General features: G+C 37.2%; 1 protein-coding gene across 7 annotated transcripts in view; it reads left to right on the top strand.

Annotated features, from left to right (window-relative positions):
• Positions 1–16,339, top strand: part of RBBP8 (RB binding protein 8, endonuclease) — a 37,158-nt gene extending 20,819 nt beyond the window's left edge. For all 7 annotated transcript variants that reach the window (XM_039379063.1, XM_027731241.2, XM_039379066.1 and 4 more), the window contains 10 exons: positions 603–730; positions 1,676–2,558; positions 2,643–2,769; positions 6,233–6,333; positions 7,122–7,236; positions 7,761–7,907; positions 8,604–8,673; positions 9,643–9,739; positions 13,936–14,077; positions 15,965–16,339. In XM_039379063.1, coding sequence (XP_039234997.1) covers positions 603–730; positions 1,676–2,558; positions 2,643–2,769; positions 6,233–6,333; positions 7,122–7,236; positions 7,761–7,907; positions 8,604–8,673; positions 9,643–9,739; positions 13,936–14,077; positions 15,965–16,062 — 1,908 coding nt within the window. In that variant the 3' untranslated portion in view covers positions 16,063–16,339. The remainder of the gene's footprint in view (positions 1–602; positions 731–1,675; positions 2,559–2,642; positions 2,770–6,232; positions 6,334–7,121; positions 7,237–7,760; positions 7,908–8,603; positions 8,674–9,642; positions 9,740–13,935; positions 14,078–15,964) is intronic.
• The last annotated feature ends 9 nt before the right edge of the window (positions 16,340–16,348 follow it).

Genomic DNA, 16,348 nt, shown 5'->3' with positions numbered 1-16,348 from the left:
TTTTGCATTAAGATTCTGCAAAGGTATTCTGAGTTCCAGTAAACTCACTTTGGTTTGCTTTTGCTTACTCATTACTGAATGGCTCTAGCAAGAGGAGATACAACTCAGCTGACCTATCTGGGGGCTGGAGAGAAGGGTTGGGACATGGTTCCCACTTTGTATAGAACTTGCAAGTTTTATTAATACAGTGATCTAAACCCTTGGGTCTGCTGCCAAACTCTCTTTGTGCAGTAATCAAGTCTAAGACACTGAAATAGAGTATTAGGTGATGAGACTGTTTGGTGATTCCAGGTCAGATTACTTGATGTTTTTGCTTGGAAACTACCATGAAAATTATAGTATGCAGACTATTTCTCTGTGTGAGCATTTGAATGATGAATTATTTTCAGTTTCCATAAGATTTCTTTAAAGTTGCTGGCCAAAAGTTCATCTCCTAGCTTTTATTATTTTTCATGAAGTTTTGAATGTTTCAATTTGAATTGGTCCTCTGAGTATTTGTGTGCAAATCTAGCACATTTCTAATTTTTAATTCTGATATTTCTAATTTTTAATTCCAATACCTTCTCACGCTTCCTTTCTTTGTTTTCCTTCACCATCTATAGGAATCCCAGAGTGTACTGAATCTTCCCCACACTAATACAGTTATGAGCCAGGCCCCAGAGAGCATGCAGACTGAAGACTCAAGAAAGCATCCAGCTTCTGAATCAAGAAATGATGACAGCAATTTAGGGTGTGTTTCCACACAGTTATAATAATACTGTTTTAAGCAGGCTTATATGAAGTTCTGGTTTTAGTAGAATTTAAAACCTTAACAGCATTTTGCTTTAAACACATGGAAATAAGTGTTTTCATATCATAGGTGTTTCTTTCAAGTAAATAACATTGGAAGCAAAGAAACTGATAGAATGCAAAACTGAGGACTTTTACTTCATTCACAAACTTCTGATTTGGGCTTTTTGTGTACACAGTCCCTGCCTTCCCAGCTTCTCATTATTGCAAGGCATCGTGTGAGGCTCATAACCCTGGGGATAATGGGCCTAAAGCTGGAATAGGAAAATGATCATTAAACTTTTCTGCTGATTAGGTGTCATACTGATTTAATGTTGCCCTTCCCATTCTCCTAAGGGTGTTGTGGTCTAAACTGAAATTTTTTGGCCCTATTTGTCATCTCAAATGTATGTTTTATTGATGACGGGTAAGAAACAGAGTACCTGAAAGAAGCTTGCACTTTTTTCCTTCACTTGGAGAAGCTTTGAGAATATGTTGTCTTGGTTTTAAGATCTATACAAGATCCTAGATTGGTTGCAATAGCAGTCTTTCTCTTTTTCTTCCTTTTCACTGCACTGAAAGGTAGGGAGTCCTTGGATAGAAGAGATTCTTAGGCAGGCTTAGGTCTGTCCACTGTTTTCAGTTGAATGTGGAACAGATTTTCACACCATACCAAAATGAAGGGCAAGATCTGTGTTTTGTTTGCCTTTTCCAGCTCTTTAATTGCAACAGTACTTACTCCTAGAATAAGTTCCCTTTGGTTTTTCTTTCTGTTTTCAGTTAATACTAGCAATCTGCACAGCTTTATAGCAGATCAGTAACAGGAAACTTAGAATTTCTGTATATCCCTTTCTCTCCTCCCAGCCTGTGTACACCAGAAAAATCTCTCATCTCACATTGTATTCAGTATTTCAGATCCATCTCAGAACACTCCACCACATGTTGACTGGGATTCTCAGGTAGCTTCTCCTGTTTTTGGAGCTTCTAGCAGTATGAAGAACAACTCAAGTATAGGTCATGCTCCTTGTATTTTAGATTCAGGATTGAAGGCTAGTCTCAAAACCAACCTCTTCAACAATCCATCCAGTTCCAGATCTCATAAAAGTAAATCAAAATCTGAAGATGTTGCTTTTGTTTCACCACTGAATCTTGGAACAGAAATCAACTCAGTTATCAGCCAGGCGTCTATCAGTAGGCAAATGGTTGTGAAAAAGAATACTAGTGAGGCTGTAACCTGTGTTGGAAACACTTGCACAGCTAAAAATGAGGTGATCAAGAGCGATTTCCTTCTCATGCACCAGAAGCAGCTAGAAGGCAGGTGTGCTAAGAGAAAGAAAACTGAAGACGATCATGCAGTTAACTGTGAAAAAACATCTTTCAACAAAGAGAACTCTGTGCCCTTTCGATCAGATGTTCAGCATATTAATGGGGAACATACAGTTGATAAGCCCTTGGATCTGTCCGATCGCTTCTCTGGAGTCCGTTGTCAAGAGAAAAAACAAGGAAGTGAGGAGACATGTAAAAATAGACTGAAACAGGTGACTCTGAATGACATTTTTTCACACCTGGGGAAGCCCATTCCTGAAGGTTTATCGTCCATTCAAAATGCCAACGAGAGCTGTTTGTTTGGTAGAGATTTACAAGAGGAATCGTATGTACAGGAGGCAATGCTGGGAAAAACATTTCCAGATAAGAAAAAACAGATCCAAATGAAAGAAGAAGTTCCTCCCTTCAAATTTGCACCATTGCCAAGTTCTGCAGAGACAGAGGAACTTTTTGGTGATGTACAGGTACACTTTTCTGACTTCTTTTCTGCTCCTTTGAAATACTATATTTAAGTTTTGGGAAATAGTAAAATTGCAATATGTTGTTAGGTTGCCGGTGGCCATGTACCAAATAGAAGGAAAACAAGGACAGGACATGGAGAGTCTGAACCAGCATCTGTGCTTCAACCAAACCCTTGCAGAGTATCAAAAAGTAAAGCACTGCAAAATGAGCAAGGTAACTTGATGAAAATGTTCCTTTTATTGCTGCTCTACCGCCTCAGCCTGCGCTATGGTTGAATAGAATGTTTCATATGTTACTTTCTTCCACTTTAATCACTTCGTTGTGCTTCTAACTCAGACTCATTCTACTCAGGACTTCTTAAGATCACCCCCCACATTTACAATCTGTATCTTCCTGGCATTCTTTTGCCACTGTTTAATAAATATATTGTTGGTATTCAGGTGTATACTCAACAGGCTAGGAATCTTGTTCTTTCTTGTTTGTTTAGCATTGCTATTGTTTAGCAGTGTAATAATAAAAATCTCAGCAAGTTTGAGTTTAAACTTTTTTCAAATGCTTGAAAACTGTACTTAAGTGTAAGGATAAGCTATTTAGTTAATATTTTTCATTATTCCTAATGATTTCTTAAGGAAATTTTTGCCTTTAGTGATAATAAACATAGGCTGCCATATACTCTTCCTGTATATATACTCTTCCTTGTATCTTCTTTCCTATTAAGTGTTCTCAGTCTGAAAACTAATTTTTTGAACTAGGATTGTAAAATCAAGGCTTCTGTACTCCCTAGGTGAACTATTACATTTTATTTAGAAATACTTGTATTATGAGTTTAAAACATATCTGTCACTAGTTGGTGTGGCTCAGTAGCTTGGAATCTAAATATTCTCTTCACAGACAAATCAAGAGACATCTTTGGAACAATGCCCAGACACTTCTGTACTCTTTTCTTACACTTCTATGCTCTTTTCTTAGACCTGACTCATTGATCTAATGTAAATAACAAGCCAATTAGGGAAGGCACCCCCTGGACGTGTTGTTTGTGGACAGAAGGACTGGTGGGTGAAGTGATGGTTGGGGCCATCTTGAGCACAACAGTCACAAAATGATAAGAGTTTTCAATTCTCAGAGAAGTAAAGAGTGAGGGGGTAGCAGAACTGCCACCTTTGACTTTTGGAGGGGAGACTTTGGCCTGTTTAGGATACTGGTTGACAGTTTTCCCTTGGGAGGGAGTCCTGAAGGGCAGAGTAGCCCAGGAAGTCTGGACATTCTTCAAGAAGGAAATCTTTAAGGAGCAGGCTGTCCCGATGTGCTGAAAGATGAGCTGGTGGGAAGGAAGACCAACCGGACTGAACATTGCCTGGAACTCAGGGATCCAAAAAAGAGAGTTTATGAGCCTTTGGAAGAAGGGGCAGGCAACTCAGGAGGACACAGGAGGACTACAAGGATGTTGTGAGGTTACACAGGAAGAAAATTAGAATGACCAAAGCCAGCTAGAGCTTAATCTGGCTACTGCCGTAAAAGACAATAAAAAATGTTTCTAGAAATCCATCAGCAACAAAAGGAGGGCTAAGGAGAATCTCCATTCTTTATTGGATGCAGGGGGAATCATAGTGGCAAAGGTTGAAGAAGGGGGTCTGAGTTACTTAATGCCATCTTTGCCTCTGTCTTTAATAGTAAGATGAGTTGTTCTCAGGGTACCCAGTCCCCTGCATTGGAAGACAGGGAAAGGGAGCAGAATGAAGCCCCCATAATCCAAGGAGAAATGGTCAGCAACCTGCTGCATTACTTAGACACACAAGTCTATGAGGCTGGGTGGGGATCCACTGAAGGATCCACATCTGCTTAGTGGATGAGGGAAAGACTGAGGATGTTTACCTGGACTTCAGCAAAGCCTTTGATGTTGTTTCCCACAGCATTCTCCTAGAGAAACTGAGTGCTTATGGCTTGGACAGGTGTACTCTTAACTGCATAAAAAACTCTGGATAGCCAGGCCCAGAGGGTGGTGGCAAATGGAGTTACATCCAGCTGGTGGCCGGTCACCAGTGATGTTCCCCAGGACTCAGTGTTGGGGCCAGTCCTGTTTAATGTCTTTATCAATGGCCTGGATGAGGGGATCAAGTGCAGCCTGAGTCAGTTTACAGACAGCTCGAATTGTGTGGAAGTGTTGATCTGCTGGAGAGTAGGAAGGATCTGCAGAGGGATCTGGATGGATGGGCTGAGGCCAATGGTATAAGCCGCTTGGTCTGTTCAACCTGGAGAAGAGGAGACTGAGGGGAGACCTCATCGTAGTCTACAACTTCTTCATGAGAGGAGGAGGAGGGGCAGGCACTGATCTCTTCTCTGTGGTGACCAGTGACAAGACCTGAGGGAATGGCCTGAAGTTGTGTCATGGGAGGTTTAGGTTGGATATTAGCCTAGAGGGTGGTTGGGCTCCCCAGGAAGTGGTCACAGCACCAAGCCTGACAGAGTTCAAGAAGCATTTGGATGATACTCTCAGACACATGTTGTGACTCTTGGGGATGGTCCTGCGCAGGGCCAGGAGCTAGACTCGATGATCCTTGTGGGTCCCTTCCAACTCAGCATATTCTGTGATTCTGTGAAGGCCAAGTGCCAGGTTCTCCACTTGGGTCACAACAGCCCCATGTAACATTGCTACAGGCTGGGGGAAGGGTGGCTGGAAAGCTGCCTAGTGGAAAAGGACCTGGGGTGCTGGTCAACAGCCATCTGAACAATGAGGTGGCAGTGTGCCCAGGTGGCCAAAAAGGTCTTTGTCAGAAATACGGTGGCCAGCAGGACCAGGGCTGTCACTCTGCACTGGTGGCTATCACTCTGTCACTCTGCACTGATGAAGCTGCACCTCGAATCCTGTATTCAGTTTTGGACCACTCACTAAAAGAAAGACATTGAGGTGCTGGAGCATGTCCAGAGAAGGCAGTGGAGCTGGTGAAGGGGATGGAGCACAAGTCTTATGAGGAGCAGCTGAGGGAACAGGGATTGTTTGACCTGGAGAAAAGGAGGCTTTGGACAGACCTTGTCGCTCTCTACAACTACTTGTAAGGAGGTTGTAGACAGGTGGAGGTCACCCGCTTCTCCCATGTAACCAGATAGGACAAGAGGAAATGACCTCAATTTGTACGAGGGGTGGTTTGAATTGGATATTAGGAGTAATTTCTTCACTGAAAGGGTTGTCAGGCATTGCAATGGGTTGCCCGGGGAATTGGTGAATTCACCATCTCTGGAAGTGTTCAAAAAACTTGTGGATTTGGTACTTAAGAACTTGGTTTACTGGTGGACTTGGCAGTGCTGGCTTAATGGTTGGACTCAATGATCTTCAAGGTCTTTTCCAACCTAAACAATTCCATGAGCCTATGAATGTTTTCTATGCATTATCAATACTACCTGACAGAGGATTTACCTGCAAGTGTATTTTATGTATTATATGCCTCATACAAACCCAAAGGTGTAGTGTGCTTCCTGAATACAACAAAAAAAAGATCTATTTCTAACTCTTCAGACAAAATACGATTTACACCAAATGAGCCTGTTGGAGAAAAATAATCCCTAAACCCATAGATAAATTGATGAAAGGGAAACTGATGTAAATTACACACTGTAGGGTGCTGCTGGCAGAGTTTGATTCTGATTGTCTTTTTTTTTCCCTCATATTCTCTGCATCCAGACCTGAAAGATAAACCCTCTTTAGAAAACCTACAGTGGAGCGTAGACCCAGGAGCTGACCTTTCACAGTACAAAATGGACATTACTGTGATTGATACAAAGGTAAACTTTTATAACAAGCCTGCATGTTCTGTGATGTTGAAAAAGCCTGAAAAACTACTATCACGAACATTGTTCTGGGTAGACCAAACCCATTTTCTAACAAAGTTCTAAATTCATCTCATTTAATATTTGTTTGCACACCTGAAATGTTTGGTTTTGTGTAGTACACTACAGTTATCCTAAAACATTTCCACTGTCTAGTTGATAAACTCAGCAGACATATACTCCATATGAAACTGATGCTTTTGGAGGTGGTTTTGAGTTTCTTTTAAGACAAAAAATATTCTAAATCTCATTATTTTTCCTGTGAAAATGTTCAGTGTGATACATCTGTGATATCTCTTTATGTTAAGTGATAGAAAATGTGCCAATAATGACTGTTATCTTTCTCTGAGTTGGGTGCAGCTTGGTTATTAAGATCTCTGAGAATTTTCATGAAGTCTGCTTGTTTTGTCTCTCTCACTTAAAGACTGTCTTAAAATCTATTAATTTGTCCAGTCTTTCATTTCTGTATGTTTCATTGTTACTTTTTATCTTTGGAGAGTTTAACGTGAAATTTTTTTAAGGCATTTCTTGCCCATCAAATAAATGCTTCACACTTGAATTTCAAAACATGCTATTCTTTATGTAGATTTTCTATCTTTATCATGCAGACATTACTGTGGGGGGAAAAAAAGAGTGTCCAAAAAGAAGCCAGTAATTGCTATGAAAGTGTTTCAGAATACACAGAAGTGACACTGACTACACCAGTTGCATCTGAGGGCAATTGTCATTTTTGCTTTTTTTAGGGTGATTCTCAGAGCAAAGTCGGAGGGGAAGTTGTTGATATGGATTACACATATGTTAGTGATAGTGTGCTATTAAAAATGAAAAATCAAGAGCAAAATCAGGAAAGCAGTCCAAGTAAGACTTTTTTCTTCCCCTTTGGTTTGCTGCTTTTTGTGGTGTGTGGGGAGTTGATTTTTTTTTTGGTTGGGTTTTGGGGTGCTTTTGTTGGGTTGTTGTTTGGAGGGTTTTTTTGAGAAGGGAAGAGTGAATGGCATTTTTTCCCTGTATGACTATATCATAAAAAATGTTTTACAGTAAAAAGCTGCTGATGTATTTTTATAGGTTGCACAGATCAGTCTGGTTGTGGATTTTGAGTGGGGTTTTTTTAAGATTAAGAAAATGATAGAATTTATGCCAAGAGAGCCAGTTCATTTGTAGTGCTCAAAGAGTTAAATACTTAGCCATGTGACAGCTCTGATCTCACCTGCAACAATCACTCTTGTAAGAAGCAGCTTTGAAAGTTTACTATGTCATCATACTAGACTTTCTATGGAAAGACTAAATGTTACTTCTTTTGATACACATTCAATCAAAATGCACTTTCTTGACTAAAATCGGGGAGAGGCTGATTTGGATGTTCATTGTACTTTTTATAATAGGAGGAGAAATAACAGAGATGTTTGATCGGACAACCCATGAAGAATATGAATCCTGCCTACCAGAAGATAGTCCTTCTGCATGTGATGAAAAAGAAACTCTTCATGATGAAGAGCGGGATAAGGGAATAACAAGCAAGAAACTAAAGAGTGCGATATGATTCGAATTTGTCTTTATTAGACAGGTTAAACTGCAAAAGTTGATTTGAAATCAGTCTCTGTTCTCTAGGAACAAATATGCCAAGTAAACCATCGGTTCTTTTTTCATAAATTCATGTGAAAATTGATTAATTGTAAGGACATAACATAAACCAATATGATAATTATTTTACTAGTTCATTTATACAGTCACCACCCAAATGTGGGATGTGTAATGGAAGTTGGCAGAACAGCAAAGTGACTCTTAGAGCAAACAATCACAGAATATGCTGAGTTGGAAGGGACCCACAAGGATCATCAATCCAAATTAGCCCTGCACAAGATCATCCCCAAGAGTCATACTAGTTTTTGGCTACAGATTAATTACTTCCTTTCTTCTCCCTATCCTAGGTTCTATCAAAGATTTTACAGTATTTTGTATTTTAAGCAACCTTTCCTTTAATATTCTGCTTGTCTTTTTTACTTGTCTTGCTACTGTTTTCCTGCTACTCCAGGAATGCTTTTTGATTGTCAGTTCAATCAATTCTATATTGTTTTTAGTACATACTTGAATATGTTATCTCAGACTGAATGTACATGACGGGTTTTTATTGGTTTTAGTTGGTTAATAATTTTACAGAAGTTTTCCCAGGCAGTCTGTTCACCTTATATGATATGTAACTTTTTGTTTTGCATGTATATGTACAGAGCATGAGGATAAACAAGATAAAGCCAAACAGAAAGCTTTTGTGGAGCCATATTTCAAAAGTGATGAAAGGTAATTTAATTTGTTCTGTATAGACATTCTAAGGCTCTTTATATTCTCCCTGTAGGGAGCTTGTTCCTCCATAAAATCAACATGTTTGTTATATATTAGCAGTTGAAGATCCACAGGCAAAGGATCTACTAAATTAGATAAAAACCTTAGATAAAAGTTGGGGTAGGGGAAAAAAAGTAACCATGTTGAGATGCCTATCATATTTGCTGAAGAGAAGGTATTGCCTGTTCTGCTTTTTATAATTTATGGAACGCAGTGTTTTGTAATCCATGTGATTTCTTACAGGCATGTGGTCATGTATGAGTTTAAGAGCCAAGAACCTATAGGTTGCTTGTACAAATAAAAATCTTTCCTTCTCTGATATTTTCGCCCCTTGCTCTACGCAATAAATGAATAATGTTCAACAACTGTGCCTCTTAGTGCCTCCTCTATTTGCTGTCTCTATAATCATCACTGGAAGTCTGTATCTTTATTTTATAATGATACCAAGCCCTTCAGTTAGCTTGTTGGTTTTTTTTTTTCATTTTGGTGTATGTTTTCTTTGTAGAGGAAAACTTGTTTAGTGTTTTGTGAGCAGAGAAGTTGAAAAGAATCTGTTCTGGTCTTGAACCCCCACATATGTTCCTCTCATGGAAATCAGTGCAAGCACAACTCAGACAAAAATAAATACTCTACAGAAGATTTATATTTGAACAATTTCTATCTAATAATTACTTTCACTCAATGAAAAGCCATAATAATGAGACATACATCTCTGGTTATGTAAAAGATCATATTACATTTAAAAACTTTTATTTATAAAAATAGTCCTATTCAGCTATGAAATACAGTCTGATTTGGGTTTTGCAGGCATTATCTGATATTTTTTTTCCCTTGATTCTCCATCATTATGTTCTAAAAAACAGAAATTTCCGGTTATGTAGAAGAAATGAAAGTACTATCATATGTGAAAATGTTTCTATTTTTCAGAAAGAATACTGTGTTAGATTTTCCTCATATTGAGGTTATTCGAAAAAAAGAAGAAAGAAGAAAATTACTTGGCCATACTTGTAAGGAATGTGAAATAGTAAGTAATGCTTTAAAAGTTTGGTCAGTCTTCCATTCCCCTAACTCTGACAGTATTTAAGTGCTAAAGTGCTGTTGAAATCATGAATCTGGTTGCATCATTGTCATTACCTACAGTAGCAGAGGAGTAAGTATTTACCAAAGCTGTTTTACCAAGTTTGCGGTTGGTTTGTTTGTTTTCAGCTGTAGTAACTGCATATAAAGTCTTGGGGGTTTTTTGTGTATATGTATTATAGAAGCTTCTAACATCATGGTTTTCCAGTAAGATCAGTAAGTCAAAGAACTATTAAAAGTTTTAAATTTCAGCTCAAAAGCTCTACTGAAATTTACAGGTACTGGATTCAGTAAGTTCTATGTCCTGTTGTTCCTGTTTATAAATAGATATATCTATCTCTGTTTGATTTGCTTGTTTTTTTCCCTTGTTTTCTGTGATAAGTTTTTCAAATAATTGCACCAGCATAGGTGGCAATGTTTTTATATGTGCAAATGCATGCAAAAATGTTTACATTAGCAGGATAAAAGGTATTACATTTCAGGTTTCATGATCACATTTTTTCCTCCCTTTCAATTTAGTAAACTGCTTTCACATACTTGGTGTAGAGATAAAATATTGAAGTAATTACATGTGTAATAAGGACATATTTAATTTGGCTTTCAGGCTGAACTTAATCATTGGTGATTATCTAATAAATTATGACTCACTAGAAATGTGGATTGGTGACTGAATAATGATGGATTTTCTGGAATATTTTGACCTAATTTCCACACCCATATAGAATCAACATTTTTCATTGAATCTTCTGCTATTCAGTTTGCAGTCAAGTCCCATTTACTTAGTTGAAGAAATTTATAAGACTATATTTTTAATTAAAACACATTCCTGAAAAATAGTTTTGATGAAACTCATTAAATACAAATATTTAAGTTTTATACCTATAAACACCATTTTCAAAAATATGTTTAATTTAAAGAGTTTGAAAGAAAACAAGATATTGGAAAATAACAAAACCAAAAAAACCCCCAAACCTTCCGTCTATTTCTTGGTCCAAGAGCCATGTGGTTAGTGTTTTAATTTCCTGTTTCTGTAACCTGCAGATCTTCTCTCTGCAAATGCAGTTCTTATTACTTTCTGTCAAGTTAGAGTGGTAACTGTGGTGTCTGAAAACATTCACAGCTCCACTTTCGTAATAGTAGGTTTTTACATTAAGTGTCAGGAAAGTGTGGTTTTGTTGTTGATTTTGGTTTTCTGAGGTTTTTTTTTTTAGTCTACACCATTCAAGATGAATGTCTTGAAATGTAGGGAATGCTTGGCTCTGTCATTGCACAGTAATAAAACTAGCTTTGAATTAAATGCCTATGGAAGAAGGGAGTATTGGATAAAGCATAAATGATGCTTTTAAAAAGTTTTGGTTTACTGATTAGCCATGTGGGTTTGAAAAGTCGCCAAAGTCTAAGGAAATATTTTGGGAGTGGGTAGATATCAGTCAGTTGTTTCTGGCTGTGTGCTGCAAGTGATGTGAGTAGGGTGAGTTACCTGTCACTGAGAAGACCTGACAGATTTAATTTCTGCACATGCCGCAGCAGACTGATATTACAGTCCTTTATAAGTGCTTATCTTAAAATTGTGGAAGCATCTCATTCACTTTACAGTGTAGAACTTTTGATAAGACATCTTGTATTGTTATGACTTTGCAATGCTATCAGAGAAGATTGTAGGCAGGAGTTACTGGTAGCTTGTAAAAGTAACATTTGTTAGTGTGACTATAAAGTCTAGCTACACTTTGGATGAGTAGGAGAATCAGTCAGATGTTTTTATGTGCATTTAGATTACAGAAATGATTCTGTAAGTAACTTTATGTTAAACAATGGGAGTTCCCTTTCTGAGACTTGAAATTGTAGAGTTCTGTAAACAGTTATTTTACAGAGAAGACACTGTAGGATGAGATATTACCTATCTTCACCATGGAAAACCCTAGCTCGAATGTTTTGTGCGGACTGAAAACGCTGTGGACAGGGAAATCAATCTAGAAAACTGCTGAGAGTTCTTATTGCTGTTTAGCTGACATACATAACTCTCTCATTCTCTGTCAACCCTAATAGATTTCTAAACAAGCCAAAGAAAAAAAGTTACTTTCTAATTTCTATTTAAAACATACTTGTCTTAATTTTTATTGGTCGTTTTATTTTCTGTTGCCACTGAACTGTACTGTATTTTTCATTGTTGGATCTATAAATATTCCTTACCAATCTAAATGTTTTAATTAAAAAAAATGCAGCACATTACAAACTTTTAGTAGGTCAATTTCTAAATTTTTAGGCTATTTACAGGACAAAAATATGGAGCACTGCTAATTATCCCTAAATAAGACTTAGTATTATTTGGCTTATACAGATATTGTAGAATTCTTATATTAATTTTGCTGACTTTACACCATGTTCTTACCTTTTGCAGGGAAAATTGATGTGTTCCAGATGACAATTACTTGTTCCTCCTCTTTCATTAGTTTCTAGATATTTAACTGAGTGACACAAACATCTTTCCAGATGGATCTCTGAAGTCTAGCTGGAAAAGTAACCTTAATCTATCTGACTCAATCCCCAAGATACTGATGATACCCACTTAAGTTCTGCTTTAAGGGAACGTTTTATAAGACAGTGGCAAACATTGTCAAATGAAGTGTCTACAAATTCAGTGACTGATCCTGGACTTAGACTCAAAAAGTTTTGAAGAACTTTCTACTAGTGGCTCATAACAATTCCTGAATATTATCTATGGAATGGGCTGTTTATTCTGTCCCACATTCCCGGACTTCATAGTAGACAGACCATAACCTGAATTTTGGTTACAACCTGCTAACAACCTAAATCTGTGTTCTTGACTGGGAGATCCACATGTTACAGATGCATGTACTAATAAGGGAGAGAGCAGAGTATGTTCTGGTCTCACACTTTGTAAAATGGCACAAAGTCTGAATTGATTTGGGGAGGGGAGAAATGTACCTGTTTTAGGTTGCAGTTCCCATGGACTACAGAATCACAAAATGAAACAAGTCTGCTTTTCCTATTTCATGCAGTTTTGACACTGACATATTCAGAGCTGTGATTACTCTTTTCTATACAATCATCAATATTTATATCTCATGATTTTTTGAAGGAGGATTTTTATGCAATATCCTACTAGTAGTTGGGGAAAGGAAGTAATCTCTGTTGGCTCCTTTTCCTTTTCTGATTTCACCAGTCTAGATCACTTTGCAGTTGTTTGAATGAGCTTTAAACTTTAGTTTGCCTTTTTGAATTGTAACACTGTCATTTCAGTAGAATTGTATTACCACTTCTACAAGGGTCAGGTTTCTTGTGTTGCTGTGACTGTTGGCTTACCACTTGAATCACATGGTGAATTCGCTTTGAAAATATTTTGGCACTCTCTGATATCAAAGTGCCAGATTCATATTTTTAGGAAACACAACTAGAATTACAAATTGAAACAGTACAAAACTGCATGGAAAAAAAACCCCTAACTTTCTTAGATGCTACTCATGGGACCATGCAGCAAAAAGGTTTGAAGTCTTTGCAACCTCCAGTACAGCTGACAGGAATAAAAAAGTAACCAATTTACTGTAGAGAATGTGTGGTTGGCAGACAGTTTGTGGAGTCTCAGTGACAGCTGGTTAAACTAGCTCTTTATTTACTCCTAATTAGAAGGTTATTAAGAAGGAAGAATTTTTACTTAAGTTTTGTTGCTGATATAAATGTAGACATGGAATAATTCTGCAGTGGGGCTTTCGTAGTGTGTTTCTTCATTTTTTTAATTTTATTTGTAAATGCAAGCTGAAACTTAATAAATTTTAAAAATTCCCATCTATTTCAACACCTGTGCTACTTATATTTGTAAAATCAGTCAGTAAAATGGTTGACATAAGCAATTATACACATGCATAAACCTCGTACCTATGGTATGTTAAAAGATAGGAAGCTAACAAATTTGCCACCATAAATAATCTGTAAGTTCAGTAAGCTTTTAGGATAATTGCCAGGTGTTTGTCACTTGGATAATAAATCTCTACTCTTGGCTATCCTCACCATTATTTTTAGATAACTGTGTTAATAAACACAGTGATTGACAATGTCATTGTGTAAAGCAGTTGCTGTATATTTATGAATTTGTTAACATGGATTCTTTTTTCCCCTAATATTTAGTATTATGCAGACATTCCAGAAGAAGAGAGAGAGAAGAAACTAGCTTCCTGTTCCAGACACAGATTTCGCTACATTCCTCCAAATACTCCTGAAAATTTCTGGGAGGTTGGATTTCCTTCCACCCAAACCTGCATGGAAAGAGGTTTGTGCAAAAAAAAATCTTACAAAGCACTTTTCAAAGCTGATTTTGTTTACCAGAAATGGTTCCCTGAAATTATCTGTAGCCTTTCTCACCCAGTCCTGTTGAGGTCTGTTTACTTATCAGCAGCCATTATTTTAAATAAATATTGTCTATTTTTAGCAGCTCCTGTACTACTAAGAAAGGAATATATAAAAACTTTCTTAGACCCTAGATAGAGAAGGCAAAAATAATTGGGATTTTCCTAGAACTTAATTAAAACCCTACATGTCTTTGAATCAAAGCAAGAACTGGGTTTTCAGAGGCAAAGGCTGAGAGATTTTACTTACTGAGGAGAGACAGGCAGCACTGTTGATGTCCTTTGTCAGTATTTTTAGAGCTTCGTAACACCACATGATAATGGGTATGTTGCAGGTAGGGTGTGATTAAATAGTTTTTAATACATATACCCTGCTTGTTAGTGACAATAAAAAACTGTGCTGTTTGGGTTTTGGGGATTTTTTGACTTCTCTTTACACAGGGGTTTGTTCTTTCCTAAATAATTTTTCGAAATCCTAGAGCTTGGTATAAAAAATAGGTTTTTCTACTTATATTAAAACACGGTGAGTTTGTAGTACACTCTATATACATTTCTTCAGAAGTGGTGAGGAGCCCTATATGAACTCTCTGAGTTACTGATATCTTTACTTGTGCATTTGTTATTAGCTGTGAAGAATTAATCTTCTAACAACAGTGTCAGGTCAGGCATAGGAAAATGTAGCCAGAGATGTGTTCTTGTGTGGTAGTGTTGCAGTATTATCCTTAATCTTTCAGAACAGGGAGCTTTGATTTTTACATAACTTGTTACTACCCATTCGGAATCTGCTTACAGACTCTTTAAAAATTCTTGGCTGTCTCCTTGTTATGCTAGAATAAGAGCTGTTCAGTTGTTAGTGGTCCTCAAAAGCATATCAGAGGCAGACTTAAGATCAGCCCTCCCTTGGAAAAACAAATAATTATGTAACAGTGCATCAAGAACTCCAAAACACCAGAGTTCCCACAATGAGCAATTGCAGCCATTGCTCCAAAGTAGTGGGGTACAGATGTATTTTCTACTTCTTATTGGTATCTTGAACCAATTGTGGTTTGTGTTGGTTTTTTTTAAATAACTGAGTTACATAGACAGCATTTTTCAACTGTGAAGAAGGAATCTACTACTCTCGCTGCGGTGGATGTTGTTCCTGATAAACAGTAAGGGTTTGACAAAAGCCAGGTGCTGTAATCGACTTGCATAAAATGTCTGCTCACTGTCAGTGTTAGCTAAGTTGAGTGTGTTATAGAAATTTGCTATACACTTTTCTTATCAGGAAGCTTTCAAGGTGTGTTTGATCTGTAGGTTCATGTTTGGCTTTTTCCAGGTGGATAAGTCTTCAATAAATAAGGGTGCCCTTAAAACAGAGGGATGTACTGTTTAGACTCACAGAGCACATGTGCCTAAAGTGCCATTTCTCTGCCTGACTAGGATTTACATTTTTGAAAGTGGTTTTTATTAGTCAACTGAATTAGCAGTGCTTGCATACTTTGTTACTTACGTAAAATCTTCTGTAGAAAAGAAAATGAAAAGTGCAGTTTTGTTTTTTGACAGTTGAACAATTCATAGTTACCATTCTCTTCAGTGTTGACTGTCTGCAGTGCATTACTATGCACTCATCTACTAGAAAGCAGAGAAGTGTTTTAATGAATGATATTGCACCCTGAGATCTCATAACTTTTTGTGAAGTGAGAACCAGTTGCCACAAAAGGAAATAAAAATCACAAGTTATTTTTTGAGGGTAAACACAAATTTAAGCTAAAGTTATGCCCAGTTTTGTATTATATTTCTTACTTCAGATTTATTCTTATTCTTTTAAGGATACATTAAAGAGGATCTTGCTCCCTGTCAGCGTCCAAAAAGACGGCAGCCTTATGCTGTGATGTTTTCTCCAAAAGGCAAAGAGCAAAAGACATAAAGGATGGGGAAGTAAGGCCTGCCAACTTGAAGCGTATCTTTCCTGCCCATAGATATTTATAGTTAATATAAACTTGAAATAAAGGACTATGTTTTCCACAATGATAGATAAATTGTTTAATTGAATATGTAAATTTTATAGAATTCATTTGAAAGTCTGATTTAGCAGGATACAAAAACTATTTAATGTATGTTTGTTTCATATTGTGTTAATACATTTTGTATTAATTTTTGCACCTGTCGGACAATGAGTCTCCCACTTTTTTTTTTCCTTTGAAGTCAACAGC

Source organism: Pipra filicauda, unplaced genomic scaffold (assembly GCF_003945595.2).
Source record: "Pipra filicauda isolate LSUMZ 115617 unplaced genomic scaffold, ASM394559v2 scaffold154_size2910363_pilon, whole genome shotgun sequence".
NCBI classification, from domain to species: domain Eukaryota; kingdom Metazoa; phylum Chordata; class Aves; order Passeriformes; family Pipridae; genus Pipra; species Pipra filicauda.
Note: the sequence above shows the minus strand (reverse complement) of the source record. Positions and strands in the feature narration are given on the sequence as shown.